This window comes from Sebastes fasciatus, chromosome 3 (genome assembly GCF_043250625.1).
Source record: "Sebastes fasciatus isolate fSebFas1 chromosome 3, fSebFas1.pri, whole genome shotgun sequence".
NCBI classification, from domain to species: domain Eukaryota; kingdom Metazoa; phylum Chordata; class Actinopteri; order Perciformes; family Sebastidae; genus Sebastes; species Sebastes fasciatus.
Genome location: NC_133797.1, coordinates 11737799 through 11754338, shown reverse-complemented (window position 1 = coordinate 11754338; position 16540 = coordinate 11737799). Strand labels below are relative to the sequence as shown.

The 16540-nt window shown below is 41.1% G+C and overlaps 1 protein-coding gene across 1 annotated transcript; it reads left to right on the top strand.

Annotated features, from left to right (window-relative positions):
* The first annotated feature begins 1520 nt into the window (after positions 1-1520).
* On the top strand, positions 1521-12106 carry LOC141764044 (pyrroline-5-carboxylate reductase 1, mitochondrial-like). Its single transcript, XM_074628951.1, has 9 exons — positions 1521-1684; positions 2709-2814; positions 4275-4345; positions 4545-4724; positions 6056-6163; positions 6329-6442; positions 9047-9139; positions 10009-10172; positions 10772-12106. The coding sequence occupies exons 2-9, from the start codon at positions 2748-2750 to the stop codon at positions 10947-10949; spliced, it is 975 nt and encodes a 324-aa protein (XP_074485052.1). The 5' UTR covers positions 1521-1684; positions 2709-2747; the 3' UTR covers positions 10950-12106.
* Positions 12107-16540: the final 4434 nt, after the last annotated feature.

Genomic DNA, 16540 nt, shown 5'->3' with positions numbered 1-16540 from the left:
TCTGAGCAGCTGTCAATAACTCGCAAACTCTGATCAAACAGTCAAACTAGGCAGCGCTGATCAAATAGTAATCAATACTCTGTTACTGTAATGCCTATTTCTCACCTCAAATGTTTTCAGAAACATCTTGTAGTGTACTGTTTCGCTGTAAAATGAGAAAGTTTGTGACCCCGACCGCCATGTTGAGATCAGTTGAGGAAATACCAAGCACCGCCCACCAGCTGGAGCACAGCCAATAGGAACACTCTCTCTCTGAAATGACCTGTGAATTGGCCAAAGTCTCCCGTTGTTTTAAAGCCTGAAAACAGAGCCATGAGGAGGTGCAGAAGTATCTCTCAGAACACTTGAATTATAATATGCTGAAAGGTTATTATGTAAAACTTTCTGCCTACTGGCACTTTAATCAATAGTGAGAATAACTGTTAGTTGCAGCCTTCTACTCTGTAGCTGTAAAGATTCAACATCATGTCAACAAAAAACTTCACCTGATGTAATTACATCAGGAGTGGTGCCCTGCCATCATTGTTTAATTAGTTAAAACAAGTCTTGTGGAATTTATTCTATGATGTGCAAACATGACTCAGACCATGAAAGCAGTTAGTCCAGTCTTATCTGTGAATCAGTAACACATGGCCTGAATGGAAACTGTCAGTATGGCTATCAGCTCTGGTCAAACATAACCTACTTTACACCTCATCCGCCTACTTTTTTTTTTATACTTTATTTTTCCCTTTTTTCAAGGCTGTTTTCATATATGCAATCCACTGTTCGTAATTACAACAGTCTATAAACCAACTTTTAAGTAGATGAGCTTACAGACAAACCCATCAAGTACACTACAGAAAACAACCTCAACATTCAAAACCGAAACAAAACCAAGAAAAGAAATAACAATAATAATAATAATAATGATAAAAATAAATAATAAAGTTAAAAAAAAAAAAGAATAAACATAACAAAAGAAAAACCTCAATAATAATAAAAAAATAAGAGAGTAATAATAAAATTAAATCAACAAATAAGTTAATAGAAAATAAAAAGGGGTGGAGCGCACATATATAGTAATATCATTTACATGGGCACACATCCTCCTTCACGTCAGGTCACCTCCAAGCATATGTATATGTGCATGCATGTTAACCCATGCAACTATATTTTTCCTTCTGTTAGACTCCATCTCTTCTCAAATACATCCTCCATATTCCTTATTTTGTGAGTTCCCTTTTCCATAACTTTTACTTCTTGAATTACACTTTACCATTTTATAAAATCTGGGGGTTTAGTTTTTTTCCACCTTTTTGTTATTAGCTTCAGTGCTGTGAAATATGAGTATAAGTAATGTTCATCTTTCCACCTCATCCTCTTCCTATAGTTGACCTACATACTCTCCCTGTCAGCTGCAGCTTCACCCGGCTTCACTTGACTGATGCAACTGGGCGCGACGACACAAAACCCCGCCCACATGCTGCAATCTAGCTCCTCATTGGTCAGGAGCTCAGCGCGTCTCTGTCCTGATTGGCCCGTGTCGCTGTCCGTCACAGCTGTGGTGCACATGGGGGTTGGTTGAGTAAGAAGGAAGCCACGTTGACACAGAAAGTAGTGTTTTCTGTGTTTTACTCACTCCGTCACGTCGTCAACTCACACCTGTCAACCCAGGAACCTCAGTTTGAGCATTTAGAGAAAGGTAACTATCTCAGTGTGTTGTGTTTTTCATTCATTTGTGGTTGTGAAGCCTAGCTAACAGAGCTAGCAGAGCTAACAGAGGACAGGCTAGCTGTTAGCTATCATTGTCCATCAGCATCAAGTGGAGCTCCAATGTTAGCACTGCATACATTAATAACAGCTTGTTCACAAACATTAGACAGTGTTAACTTATCTTAACAGTGAACCAGAGTTTACATTGTGATAAACCAGCTGTTTTGAACAAAACCCTTACAAACTGAGCTGGAGATCAAGAGATTAGACTTCATCAAGATGACATTAGATTAACCTTAAAGGACCCATTGACTCTGAACTAGAGACTCAATCTGTTGGCTCACAAAGTTATGTTTGTTTAATGCAAATTAACTTTATTTGAATGTAGAGCAAGTTCACATTCACACTTGTAAATCAATACATATACCCATATAATAATGCACACAGTGCACTTTCATAGACTAAGATACTGGAGTTACCCTGCACTATACTCATTATAACAGTCTCTTCTGCACTATACTCATTTTAACAGTCTCTTCTGCACTATACTCACTTTTTTAATAGTCCTGTATCACAGCTGTTACCCTGCACTATATTCAGTTTTAACAGTTTACTTCATCTCCTTGTATTTTTATATCTGGTATATTTTTTTGTAATTTGTACTTTGCACTACTAACCTTTTTACTAACATGTTTTGCACTATGGAACTGTGATGCTGGAAACTTGAATTTCCCTCGGGATCAATAAAGTATCTATCTATCTATCTATCTATCTATCTATCTATCTATCTATCTATCTAAAACCACCCATGGGTGCTGCTAAGTGTCAGAGGAGGTGTTTGTTTCATCAGTCACTGTCTGTGGACCAGCTCCAGGATTTCTCTCTAGATCAACATCTCTAAATCTGGATCCACAATTAGTCTGAAGTAAACATTTGAAAAGCATATATTGTGCATAAATGTGGTACATTGAAATGCATGACAGTCAGCAGCAGCTTTGTGACTGTTTGTACAGGTCAAAGACGCCACGTCATCGTCATCATCATCTGACAGGATGAGTGTTGGATTCATTGGAGCGGGCCAGCTGGCTCACGCACTGGTGAAAGGGTTCATGGCTGCAGGTGAGGCCACTTTCTTTATTGTGCAAATATTTGCCTCTTACAAAATCTAAATTCACTGATGTCAAATCATGCACCCATGTCAACTGATTTTGGGGTGCATCAGAAAAAAAATGCAATCACAGCTACACGAACCCTATATAGAGAGGCAAAGTCCCGCCCCTTCCAGTGGACCACCATGGGACCTTATTTTGGAAAAAATATGAAAGGTAGTCAACGGAGAGAGACAAATATTTTACGTTTAAATATAAATATATACGTACGTATGATGAGTTTGAATTGCGCTATGAATCGCACATATGCTATTTTTCAATTTAAAACATAATTTTGCAAGTCAAGAAAGTCTCAGTTTGTCGTAGTATCATTTAGTTTTGTGTGAAACCGCTCGGTGGACTACATCTCTTGTCTTGCACAATATACGTCACCAACACTAGCTAGCTAGCTAACTTAGCTATGACCACGCACAAATGAACCGTTATCTTACCCGGTGTGTTTTATCCAGCGACTCCTTGTCTTTTTATCAGCCGGGAAGCGAAAGAACAAGCGAGACCCGTTGCTTGTGTAAGTTCATCCAACTACCAAACACACAGGCATCGTAGCTTCAGCGAGCGATGTCACTTATGTCACTTTTTTTTGGGTGTGTAGTCTTTCTAATTACGTATTTTACAGTCGTACAGTCTTATACTTCAACAAACTGCGCTTTTCTTGACTTGCAAAATTATCTTTAAAATTGACAAACATCTGTGATTCATGGTGTAATTCAAACAGGATCCCAAAAATATTTGTCTCTCTGTTGACTACCGTTCATATTTTTCCAAAATAAGGTCCCATGGTGGTCCACCGGAAGGGGAAGGACTTCACCTATCTATATTGATTCGATCCACAAACGATTGGCTAGCTAGTCACCCAAAGTCTTGGATGAAGTTTTGTAAACGCCCTCGAGTGCAGGATGAGTCATCAAACATTTGAAACCATTTACATTACATTTACAGGAAGAGAAAATACAAAGATTTTGATCAGATTTTGATGTAAAAAATACTATGATACTGTTTTTTTGACATATATTTGGCATATAACAAGAGATAAATGAACAATTGACACAGGATTAAAACTGGGGAAATGTATTTTTCATTTCATGGGGACACTTTAATAAAGCCTGCAGAGTTGCACAAATAGACTCATTACTGTGTTTGCACAGCTGTGCAAAAATGCTGTACACAGTCTGAGTAATTTATTACACGTTAATGGCTTTGTAATGTCCTTTCCTGCATTTCTTTTGTTTTGTGTTCACTTTAGATAGAACTTTATCTGTTGCCTGCCTCCCCTAGGCTGTTCCCTGTGCTGCTGTACCATGTGAATTTTCCCTCTGGGGATAAATAAGGTCTTATCTTACAGTTGTCATTTCCCTTCTCATTGTACATCCTCATAGCTCACTCTCCACTTCCTCCTGTCTCCCTCCCCAGGTGTGATTGCCACAAACAGGATTACAGCCAGCTGCCCAGACACTGATCTGCCCACGGTGTCAGGGCTGAGGGTGAGAGGACAAGTTTCTGCTTTGCTGTGTGTTGTTAAACGAAATGGAAACATTGGTGTGAGCGTGGGCTTGTCCAAGAGCTTATGATGTGTGCATGTTGCTGTAATAACACCTGTTTGCCTTCATCCATGTTTTTACCCCCATACCCCACCCTCTCTCTGTTCAACATCACTATTTTCCTTTTCCTCTTCTTCTACAGAAAATGGGGGTGAACCTGACGACTAGCAACAAAGAGACCGTCAATAAGAGCGATGTGCTCTTCCTGGCTGTGAAACCCCACATCATCCCCTTCGTTCTGGATGAGATTGGGCCAGACATCGAGGACCGTCATCTCATAGTCTCCTGTGCGGCTGGCGTCACCATCAGCTCCATAGAGAAGGTCAGCTTCAGAGTTATTAATCTGCTCTAGATGACTCCATCTGTAGTGTGCACCAGGGTTGGGCCAGTGTAAAATTTTTCAAACCAGTTTGATATTATTACAGGATTATTGTTGTTATTGTCACACTTGATTCTGCAGCTGCTCCCGAGTGGAACTCAATAAGGCTGAGAGCCCATGAAGCGACTATGGATGCTAATTTTGGAGGAAAAAAATGTCACCGATTACCGACCCTCGTTAACATTATTATTATTAACCGTTAACCGACAAGATTAGTGCTTCGCATGCAGCGGTGTGCCAGCTGCAGTGTTTGAGCACAACAGACAACTGAGTGCCCAGTTCACCCGTCCAGGAGCGTTAACTTAGCAGCCACGGTTCTGCGTGTAGTGTCGCAGACATGCAGCAACTTTCCCAGTAAAAGTGTCCACCGCACATTTAATTTAGTTTAGCAAGTTGTCAGCTGTGTGCCTGCGATACTTTGTCTGCCCGACATAACTTTAGCGAGTGTCCAACAAACATTGTGTATATTTGTGCTACGTTAGCAGCTCTAGCATTGCCGGGGCTTTTCGCTCGCCGCCGGCACACACGTACAGTCTGTCAGCGCGGCCGTGAGTGTGGGGTTGTTGGTGGCTTTATAGCTGTGAACGTAGGTGTAGCAGTGTGTGTACAGTTTATTTGTCGGTGAATAAATGATACGAGACTACAACTCCTCCGCTCCGCTCAAGCGAGCTGGAGCTGTTCTTTTAATACATCCATGGAGAGACTGGAGCCAACTTTCTGTATCCTGCAACTCCGGCTCCGCCTCTTAAGGTGGGCTGTTAAGGTGGACCAGCTATTCTCCTTACAGTGACGAGCCGCTCAGCTTTTGCGTTAATTATTAACATTTCTTTTAACCGTTCTAACCGATAGTGTTAATCGGTTAAAATGTTTAATGTCGGTAAACGGTTAAACGGTTAATTATTGACATCCCTACTGGCTACTTTTTAATTTGCCAGAATGTGTCATAATGACAAATGCTGGTTCAGCTGGTTGGCATAAAGTCAAACCGGACTAAGCTCGTACACCGGACCGGCAAAGCCAGAACTTGACCCAAATCTAGTGTACACTTTATGGTGTTGTTTTAACCTGCTTGTGATTTATATGATAATTTTTAGTCAAAACTAGCCACACTAGTCTTTCCCGTCTTCTCCTCAAGCCTTTCTGTTCTCCTCCCTATCTCAGATTAGGTTTAATCGAGCTGTTCTGGCGCTCTTCCACACATGTAAAAGAACAATGTTTTACATCCTGCCTCCTCTACACACCTATCCTGTGTTTCCATTTTTGTAATTTCACAGAAGCTGGCTCAGTACCGTCCAGCTCCTAAAGTCATGAGGTGTATGACGAATACTCCAGTGGTGGTGAGAGAGGGAGCTACAGTGTACGCCACTGGGACACATGCAGAGGTAAAGTGGAGGGATTGTAGATAGTAAAAAAAAAATTGTTTTTAGGATGTCATTTTTTTTTCAGATAAAAAAATATCAAAAAGCTGCACAGAAAGGTTGAACTAGACCTTAAGCTTTGACTAATTCTTCCACATCATGACCAGCATGTTGTGCTCCTCCTTTCAGGTGGAGGACGGCAAGTTACTGGAGCAGCTGATGAGCAGTGTGGGTTTCTGCACGGAGGTGGAGGAAGACCTCATTGATGCCGTCACTGGGCTGAGTGGCAGTGGACCGGCCTACGTAAGTAACTTCAGGGCTGTGTGTTTGTCACAAAGGGGTGTATGTGAGGTGTGATGCATACACCCAGGGCCTTTCTCAAACCGCCCCCTATACCCATTTCCACTCCGTTTGCGAGTTCACGTGGAGGCTCCGCCATATTAAGTGCCATCCCACTAACCAATTAGCCGGGAGTGAAATGGTTCATAAAACCCTCCAACAGCGAGCCTGCATCGATGCCAACTTATTGGCCACGTGCAACAGTGTTTTGTGTTCGTCATGGAACACGCTCTGTACAAATATAAGTTCTGTGCAACTACTCGTAGATACGTAAACTGATTAAACTAAATAGATATTTAACAACTAAATTGTATTTAGCTTAAAATCTACCCTTGTTTAGTCTAGAAAACGGTGGATGTGTTCATTTGATTTTTAAGCTCCTTTAACATCAGAGTGAAAAAAGAGAAGATGTTTACAAAAAAAAAGAAAAGAAGTGCCACCACAGAAGCATGGGAGTAAGTTATATTCTTAACTTTTACTTTCTCTATATATTGCATATTCTTTTTCTTCTTAATACTGTGAACCATTGCACATCCCCTATCTGATACGAAACCATAGTTACGAAACGTTACGACAGTTCCTGTTTCCGTAAGAGAGAGGGAAGTTCGTTCCAAAGCTTGCCGCTGTATTTATACCCTACACCTTAAAGAAGGGTGCTTCATTCAGCTGGGAGTGTGACTACAAACTATGGCTGGGCAAGATATCGATATTATATCGATATCGTGATATGAGACTACACATTGTCTTAGATTTTGGATATCTCGATATCAGAATTTGGCACCAGTGTTGTCTTAATCTGGTTTTAAAGTCAGAATTACTGTAGTTCTATTATTTAGTCATCATATCCACATTACTGATGATTATTTCATTGTCTAAATATTTTGTGAAAGCACCAATGGTTAACCCTACAATATTGTCGCAATATCGATTATCAAGGTATTTGGTCAAAAATATTGTGATATTTGATTTTCTCCTACTACAAACAGAGTTTAGAGAGTTGGAGGGTCAGGTTTGAGAGAGGCCTCCAGCATCAGAGGAAAAGGTGACCTAAAAATAGACTAGATAGGAGTCTGCTGCAACACTGGTGGTTACAACTTTATGTTAACAGTCAGTGGATTCATTACAAAACGGCAAAACTATCATCTAATTTATCTCCAAATTCTGCACTCAGAGAGCTACAGGGACTTCTTTGGTTTATGTAGGGATGATCTAATGTGCTGTGTTATTACTATATCTTCAGCTGTTGGGCTTCACAGGCAGAGCTTAAACTGACGATTATTTTTTTTTTTTAACTATCACTTGTATCACTTTTTTTTTAATTATGTAAATAACTAAAATAATGACAATCACAAGTAAACAAAGCCTCAAAGTCATGGTGTTATTTGACAAAGTCAAACACTCTATGTATTCAGTTCTTAATAAGATATTAAGAAAAGTAAGCAAATCTTCAAAGCTGTAAGCAGCAGATGTTTGGTATTTTTTACTGATTTTGATTGATTTAGTTGATTAAACTCCAAGTCCTTTTGGGTTACACAGCGGTCAAAACAATGCTGGCTTTTAAAATCCTCTACATGCTCACTCCGTCGTTCAGTGGCTGGTCATAGTTTTACTTGTTACTCAGCTTTGTTGAATACTTGATTCTGATTGGTCAATCACGGCGTTCTATGATCTGTTATTGCTTTAGAACAGACCGTTGCTATGTATAACAGGTCGTTGCTATGGACTCAGTTCTCATGTTGTACTGTTGTGGACCATTTTTGTGTCAAATTATTGATTTCTTAAGTAAGTAGCCGTGTAATAAGCAGGATAATGTACAGTCAGCGGGTCATTATTGTGAAATAAACCCCTTCAGGGCGATGCACGACCCGCCACATCACCCTGTCAGGGTTTATTTCACAACAATGACCGGCTTGCTGTACACTAGCCTTTACATGTTTTCAGGCTTGAGGCCTAGACATACAGTAGGAGAAGCAGTGGCAGGGAGAAGAGTTCAATGCATGCCAGGGTTCATTTTTTTTCTATCACAATACGTTTTTCTCTGAATGTCTCCTTTAGAAAACCGACGAGAGCGCCCAGCTGTGGTAATGGCTTATATTGCTATGCTTGTTTTTCTAAATCTCTATCATTCCTCCTTTATAAAACTGTCACGTCAAATGCCTACTTAGCAGGCAAAGGTGCGCAGCGGTTGAGGAAATTAAGAATAATTGTGTCTGTGGGTTTTATCAGCTGTCTGCAAAGAACTTGAGCTTTAAACAGGTATTTTTAAATGCAGGCTTGAATGTGAACATTTTGCCCATCCTAACTGCGGATGTAGTGAGGTAACTTTGGACTCAAGTGGATGTCAGTGTTAAAGAGTCTACGTCTGTTTCTACCGCATACTGTGCAGACTGGAGGCCAAATCATAAGGAAGAAGCAAAGAGAGCTGGACAAACCACTCATCTGTTGACTCAAATGCTTGTTAAATCAGACTGTTAGTTTATATGTTGTTTGTATATGTGTTAAAGATGTGATTGCATTGCTGCCTAAAGTGGAAAAAAAACTGTACTTGCATGTGTGTTTTTATAAAAGGCGTTCACAGCCCTGGATGCTCTTGCAGACGGAGGAGTGAAGATGGGTCTGCCCAGAAGACTGGCCGTCAGACTGGGAGCTCAGGCCCTATTGGTCAGTTGTCTTCTTTGTTTTGTGTGTGTGTTTTGTGTCTCTGTCACTGCATCTATTCTCAATGTTACGTCTCCTTGATCAACTGGTCATCTGTGCATTTGGAGGCAGAAAACACAATAGGATCAGTTGCTGCATTTCTAATGTGTTATAGCTGCTGACTTAATTCAGTAAAAATGGTGAAACTCTGGGAATGCAAAACCCTGTGTGCTATTCTGACTTGCCAAAAAGAAAAAAATTGAAAACTTGTAGCTGTTTTCTGCATGTGATTGGCTGTTATCAACCTGATTAATAAACATAGATATGATAGATATTGCTTGTTAATGCTGACCCTGTCTCAATTTGTCAAAATAGATTACTGGAAACGATTCACTTAAAACTGTTTTTGCAATCGTTGCAGCGACTTCAGACTCTCTCCTTTCTGTATTATTATGAGCAATGTTCTGTGTTTTGCTTTTTCCCTGTGCAAGTCTTTTCAGATGTTGTTATTTGTTGTAGACTGTAAATACTTTTGGTCTGAGTGTCTCCTCTGGTTTGCACATTTGTCTGCAAGAACCAAAGGCACTGTAGTCGCATAGCCATGCTCGCCTATTGTAAGCCAACAAGCTGCCTGGAAAATCTTCCCCAAAAAAAAATCTTTGACTGTCTGTACGTCGGATTAGATTTCATTTCTTGGCGAAACTTTATTTGTAATTGTTTCTACAGTACAATGCATGTGTGCACCACTCGCAATATAATAATGACAAAAGCATTTCTGTTGCTGAGGATGCACCCTGTGTCCGTCCTGCGTGTCTATGCAGAAGTAAACAATGCAGTGTTCCTTATATAACTCCACTTCTTAAGCTCTTTGTCGTGTTCCCGTTTCTCTTCAGGGAGCAGCGAAGATGCTGCTGGACTCGGAGCAGCACCCCGGCCAGCTGAAGGACAACGTGTGCTCGCCAGGGGGCGCCACCATCCACGCCCTGCACGTCATGGAGAGCGGCGGCTTCCGCAGCCTCCTGATCAATGCAGTGGAGGCTTCGTGCATTAGGACACGGTGAGACAGTCGCACCTGCAAATTTAAAAATGTTTTATTTTTTTATTCTACTTTCAAGACCATCAACATCTGCTACAAAGGGATTATATCGACATTAGAGCTGTCGATCGATAAAAATATTTAATTGTAATCGCAGATTATTCACACATTTTATATTTGTTCCTCCTTTGTGACAACCTAATATGATATGGTTGGTACCAATATATATACTTTAGGTTTTCTAGTTTCATATGATGCCAGTATCTTCACTCCAGCTTTAAAACTGAGCCTGCTACAACCTAAAAATCACAAGTTGCGTTAAAGAAATTAGTGGTGTTAAAACAAATTTGCATTAACGCGTTATCGTGTTAACATTGACAGCCTTAATAGACATGATTCTTTATTACAAAAACAGATATGAATATTTCAGGTGCAATTCTCTCCTGACCCTGTTAGTATGGCAAGTGTTCCTCACTCCAACATTCAGATACTCTGATCTCATAGCATACAACTTAAGTCTGTTGCTGTCTTCATGCTTTATAGTTGTATGACTGAAGGAAATACACACACCTACATTTGTACTGTAAATCTAAACACTAGGCTTTCCCTTCCTCTCGCAGGGAGCTGCAGTTTCTGGCAGACCAGGAGCGCATCTCCCCAGCAGCCATTAAGAAAACTACGCTGGACAAGGTGCTCCAGCAGCCCGGAGTCACAGTCAGCGGAGTGGCTAATGGGAATGGCAGATCGGGGCTCAGCCTCTTCAACAATCGTGGCCCCAATGTCAAGAAGAAGAACTGAATATACGGAGGCAGGCACACACACACACACACATCACAGGATTTAAGCTTACCAACGTGGACACACATGGACATACTTGCAGCTTATACAGCTGGACTGGTCAGAAATCACATCCAAATCAATTTACATAAATGCCAAATTATTTATTTATACTTCAGTTCCATGTGGACATTGGACCTGCTGGTGTCACCACCACATTACATACAAGCACAGGTGCATTCTGGGTGCGTAGCCCACAGTTATAGCCTTATGTTGTAATGCAGGATTACTGTCTACACGTACACAAATCCAGATACACACCGAAGAGCAAAAGTGCATTTACAATCTGTTGTCTTGTCTGTGTTTGGGCTCTAGACTATCTAGGGCTGTTTATAATGACCCAGTGGGCCATCATAAGATCCTGGTACACACCAGGCAGCAGATGGCTGCTGGGATACCATCAAGTTCTCAGTGTTTGTCTTAAATGTTTTTCTTTTTAAACAAAAGAATAGGCCAAAATGTATTTCATCCTGTATCCTTCTTTTGTTTGTTCTAATAATTACATTTAGTTTGACCAACAATATTATACTGTAAACAAAGACTGAATATGGATTGAACAACTTTATTTTTGGTTGTTTTGATTGTCGTATACGAACACTATGATCTTCATGGATAAAATACCTGCAGTGTTACAACGGGGCTGCTAGCACATTAAGAACATTTTGCCTCTGACCCTTGGACCCACAAAATATTTTTTCTCACATATAAAGGTCATTCCAAGCTTTAAAACAATGCAATATCCCCAGTCAGATCTCTTCGTTCATTTCCTGACTTTGTGGGTCTTAAACCCTAAATCTTGAACTGTTATCTGGAACCTCCTGATATTTTATAATATAAAGCCACTTTTGTACATTTTCTCTCATAAAGGAATGTAATGTTGTTAACCTGAAAGTCCTAAAAGACATTTATCTACACGAAGAAACAAGAATATGTGAAGATATATTCATATAGATTATGATGTAACAGCATTACATCAGTCCGTCCAAATTGTGTATTTTGTATTGGTCGTTGTGTTTTTATCCCCATAATGTTACATGTTATGTATTGTTTTGTTTGGTATATCAACCAATGAGTTGGCGTGCCAGTCAAGACGTCAATATTAAAACAGCAGAATCAAATACTTTTGTTCCAAAGCCAGTTTGTCCCTGAATTGAATAGGAGTCTGACTCTCAGTACTCTGCATTGACTCTACTCAGTCCCTAGGCCTGTACTATGAAGCAGGATTTGGGGTTAGCGAGGTAACTTCAGGGTTAATCCTGGGTTTTCACTCCTACGATGGTGGTTCACTTCTTACAGGGGTAGATCGCCATGGTAACTTATGCTGAAAACCTAACCTGCTCCGGAGGTTATGGTCGAGGTAAGAGATTAACCCGTGCACAGCCTACTGACCAATCAAAGTTCGGTGCGTAAAATAATATTACACAAAGACGAATAAGTTAGTCATAATTCAGGCTAAAAGCAACACAGTTTAAACTGACAAATGCAGAAAGGAATGCCGGCAAAAAATCGCAGACGGTGTGAAATGGAGCAAATAAAAAATACATTAGTAAATGTATCAAGAGTCGTGCGTTGACAGTCCTGCAGACTGTATGCCTTGTCTTGAGCTACTTTGCTTTCGGTACTTTTATGTATGCTGTGGGTGATTATAAGACATGAAAGTAAGCCTGCTTACCGCTTTGAATTATGTTGTTATATACATTTTTTATTTGCTCCAAAGTGTTTCTCGGGGACGCTGAAAGAAGCATAAAGGTGTCTCACGCCACAATCTCCCTAAAGGGGATAATAAATAATAATCTTCTATTCTATAAGCAACATATTAGTTTAACGGAATACACAAAGTAATTATAGTCAGATGTACCCATGCTCTAGATGGGGCGGTGATATAAGTCTGCTAATTTACACATTCACACACTGACATATTTTCCTGTTGCCAGCTGTCCTTCCTGCATTTGGCAGCTGCAACTGTGTTACTTTTAGTCTGGATTATTTGTTTAACCTCTACATATTTTTCTATTTTTATAGTTTGCTCTTGGTTTGTAAAATGTGCCGCTCTGCTGACAGTAGACTTGTCCATATCTGTGATTGGTCGTAATGCTGCAAACACCGCCCCTTTCATGTAAACGTGCTCGTGGCCAGACTGAGAAACCCTGGGTTGTATTACCGAGTTGATAACCAGCGTCACAGGACCGTTTAGAGGGATCGCGTTTTGTTAGGGTTAGTTAAGCCAGATAGCGAGAAGATACCCTGGGTATGTTGAACTGGCTTCGTAGTTCAGGCCTCTGCTCCATTATCCCAGATCCATTTGTTTTCCCAACTTTGTGTAGTACGTGTGTTTTGTTTTAGTTACAGTTTGAGATTTCCCTCAGACTAGGGCTGACCAGACTTTATCAGCGAGTAATTAAGATGCACCCTGGCCTGCAGATGGCGCCCTATGATCAAATGACCCTACTGTACGTGTCTACTAAAATCAGATTACCCTCTTCACATAGCTGCCGGTTGAGAGTGACTTAAAATTGACTCTGGACTAACATCAAATATAACTACACCACGTCACTTATTGATAAATGGCATAAGCTGTAGTGCTACATTAACGTGTTTCACCCACTCGTCATCCAAAACTCTCCTCTGGTACATCACGGCCTCTCGAGTCTCTTCCCATTCAGATTCCTCTTCTCCAAGTGCCGTGAATAATAAGAGGTAAATGTGTTTTTCTTCACTGGACTGGAGGTGCACTGTGATTGGCTGTTCTAAGAGGAAACGCAGTCCAATTTTAGAAGCTTTCTGTCAGCAGGACATATGCCCAGTGAGTGGGATCATCTCTGCAGATCCAGCCGTCTCCTCTTCTCTTCTCTTCTATTGGTGTTCACATAATTATTACTTCACAAGTCCAGAAACACAAGGGTGGTGGAAGAAGCTTTGCTTAAGTAGAAGTACCTTAAAGGGAGATTTGTCAAGTATTTAATACTCTTATCAACATGGGAGTGGGCAAATATGCTGCTTTATGCAAATGTATGTATATACACCGATCAGCCATAACATTATGACAGCATGCACCCTGACCGGTCTGCGGCTACGCAGCCCCACCTTTAGACACCTTTCTATCGGAACCAGCATTGACTTTTTCAGCATTTGAGCTACAGTAGCTCTCCTTCACTCCCCACGTGCATCAATGAGCCTCGGGTCTGACCCTGTCGTCGGTTCACCGGTTTTCCTTCCTTGGACCACTTTTGGTAGGTCCTGACCACTGCAGACCGGGAACATCCCACAAGAGCTGCAGTTTTGGAGATGCTCTGACCCAGTCGTCTAACCATCAGTTCGGCCCTTGTCAAAGTCGCTCACATCCTTACGCTGGCCCATTTTTTCTGCTTCCAACACAAAGTTCAAAGTTCAAAATGTTCACTTGCTGTCTAATATATCCCCCCCACTGCCAGGTGCCATTGTAACGAGATAATCAATGTTATTCACCTGTCAGTGGTCTTAATGTTATGACTGATCGGTATATTTATTATTGGAAATCAATTAACAACACAAAACAATGACAAATATTGTCCAGAAACCCTCACAGGTACTGCATTTAGCATAAAACATATGCTCAAATCATAACATGGCAAACTGCAGCCCAACAGGCAACAACAGCTGTCAGTGTGTCAGTGTGCTGACTTGACTATGACTTGGCCCAAACTACATGTGATTGTCATAAAGTAGGCATGTCTGTAAAGGGGAGACTCGTGGGTACCCAGAGAACCCATTTTCATTCACATATCTTGAGGTCAGAGGTCAAGGAACCCCTTTGAAAATGGCCATGCCAGTTTTTCCTCGCCAAAATTTTGCATAAATTTGTAGCATTATTTAAACTCCTTTGCTATAAGCTCGTATGACGTGATTGGCACCAATGGATTCAATAGGTTTTCTAGTTTCATATGATGCCAGTATCTTCACTCTATATCTTGACTCTTTAAAACTGTTGCGTTAAAGAAATTAGTGGTGTTAAAACAAATTTGCATTAACGTGTTATCGCACTGAATTGTGACAATTAGAGAGACAGCTTTTTTTTATAAGAGGTCAGAATCCAGAAAGATTAGGAACCACTGTTTTAATCTTTGCATGCATGCTTTGCATTTTATAAAATTACCTTAGTTTCTTATGTGAAATCTTAATCTGAAATACTCAAGTAAAACACAAATACCTCAACGGTGTGCTTAAGCACAGTGCATGAATAAATGTTGCTTTCCCCCACTGGGTGCTGTGAGCTTAGAAACTAAATATCAATGAGTTCTGAACTGGTGTGATAGTCGAGGACAGAAGCGCAGTTACAATTGTTATGAGATTGCAGTAGCTGCAGCAGACTTGGAAGTCTGTGAAGTACTCAAGTCTAGATATTTGGGCCCATTCCTGCGCTCCAGGCTGCTACATTTTGGATTAACAGATGCCACTTTGTGTTGGAATGAGATAGGCCTGTGGGTCTATTCAGGCAGCACACAGGTGCATAATGGCGAAGTAAAAATGATGGAAGAAAAGTGATGGTTTGTGAAGAGCCATGTCCTCATTATAATTGAACAATTTGTAGCTGTTGTAGGATTAACTTTATTTTTCTTAAACTACTACACACATCAGTGTCCCTTGATTAAATTGCGTGCCGCATGCTCTTAGTGCACTCGGGCTGTTTATTTGTGCGAGCAATGGTTTTTCCTCCGCCGCTGAAGTGTCTCGGTAATCCCCCTTTTATTGTGAAAGGTTATTCTCCGCGTGCTCCTGCCTCTGTCCGTTAAGATTAGCCATTCCTGGAGAGACTTCCATTTGCCTCTCATTATTAGACTTCTGTTACCTTCCGTCGGTCAGGCAGCTTTGAGCACCTCTCTTGCACCTGAGGTGAAGAGGATGTGCTCTGTGTCAATCATCTTGACACCGGCAGAGGGTCTAAGATGGCAGTTCAATGGCAGATAATCCTGAGTGGAAAGTTTGGACTGTGTGCATGAGTGTGAAAATGTGTGTGTGTGTGTGTGTGCGCGCTCCAGCCCAGCATGGGATTTCTATCCACAGGTAGGCCAGATGCTACCCGTCATCTCCATTCAATCAATGTAATCACTGACCTTTGCAGCAACATGGTTGTTTGCATATCATATCAAGGCCAGGGGGGAGTGCCCGAAACCAAGATGAGTGAATAGATGGTTCTTCTTTCTTTTTGCCCTCCATCACCACCACCACACATCCACCTAATCCCCTCTAAAATGGAAAAACTTAGAGAGACGAGCTGGGAAAGAGGTGTTTTGTGGACAGTCAGTCATCCATATTCCTCTGTTTCACTGTTTGTGCACCACTGTATTGTCAGTTGTGTGTGTGTGTGTGTGTGTGTGTGTGTGTGTGTGTGTGTGTGTGTGTGACCCATGCACAGCTATGATCTCTGGGCTGATACAGTATCAGCTCGGTGCAGCTGCATGGTGAAACGGTTGCAGAAAGAGGAAGCTCTAACAGTTACCAAACAGTGAGTGAATCTGCAGTATTGGCTTCCCTCTCATTCCAACGTTGCAATGTGCGGAGGATTCCTGGGGACA

What these genes read in the sequence shown, in the direction of transcription:
- LOC141764044 (XM_074628951.1), top strand. Translation starts at nt 2,748, where the DNA reads ATGAGTGTTGGATTCATTGGAGCGGGCCAGCTGGCTCACGCACTGGTG. An exon ending in CCACTGGGACACATGCAGAG is followed by an intron (nt 6,164 to 6,328) that starts GTAAAGTGGAGG and finishes TCCTCCTTTCAG; the next exon opens with GTGGAGGACGGCAAGTTACT. An exon ending in GTGGCAGTGGACCGGCCTAC is followed by an intron (nt 6,443 to 9,046) that starts GTAAGTAACTTC and finishes TTTTTATAAAAG; the next exon opens with GCGTTCACAGCCCTGGATGC.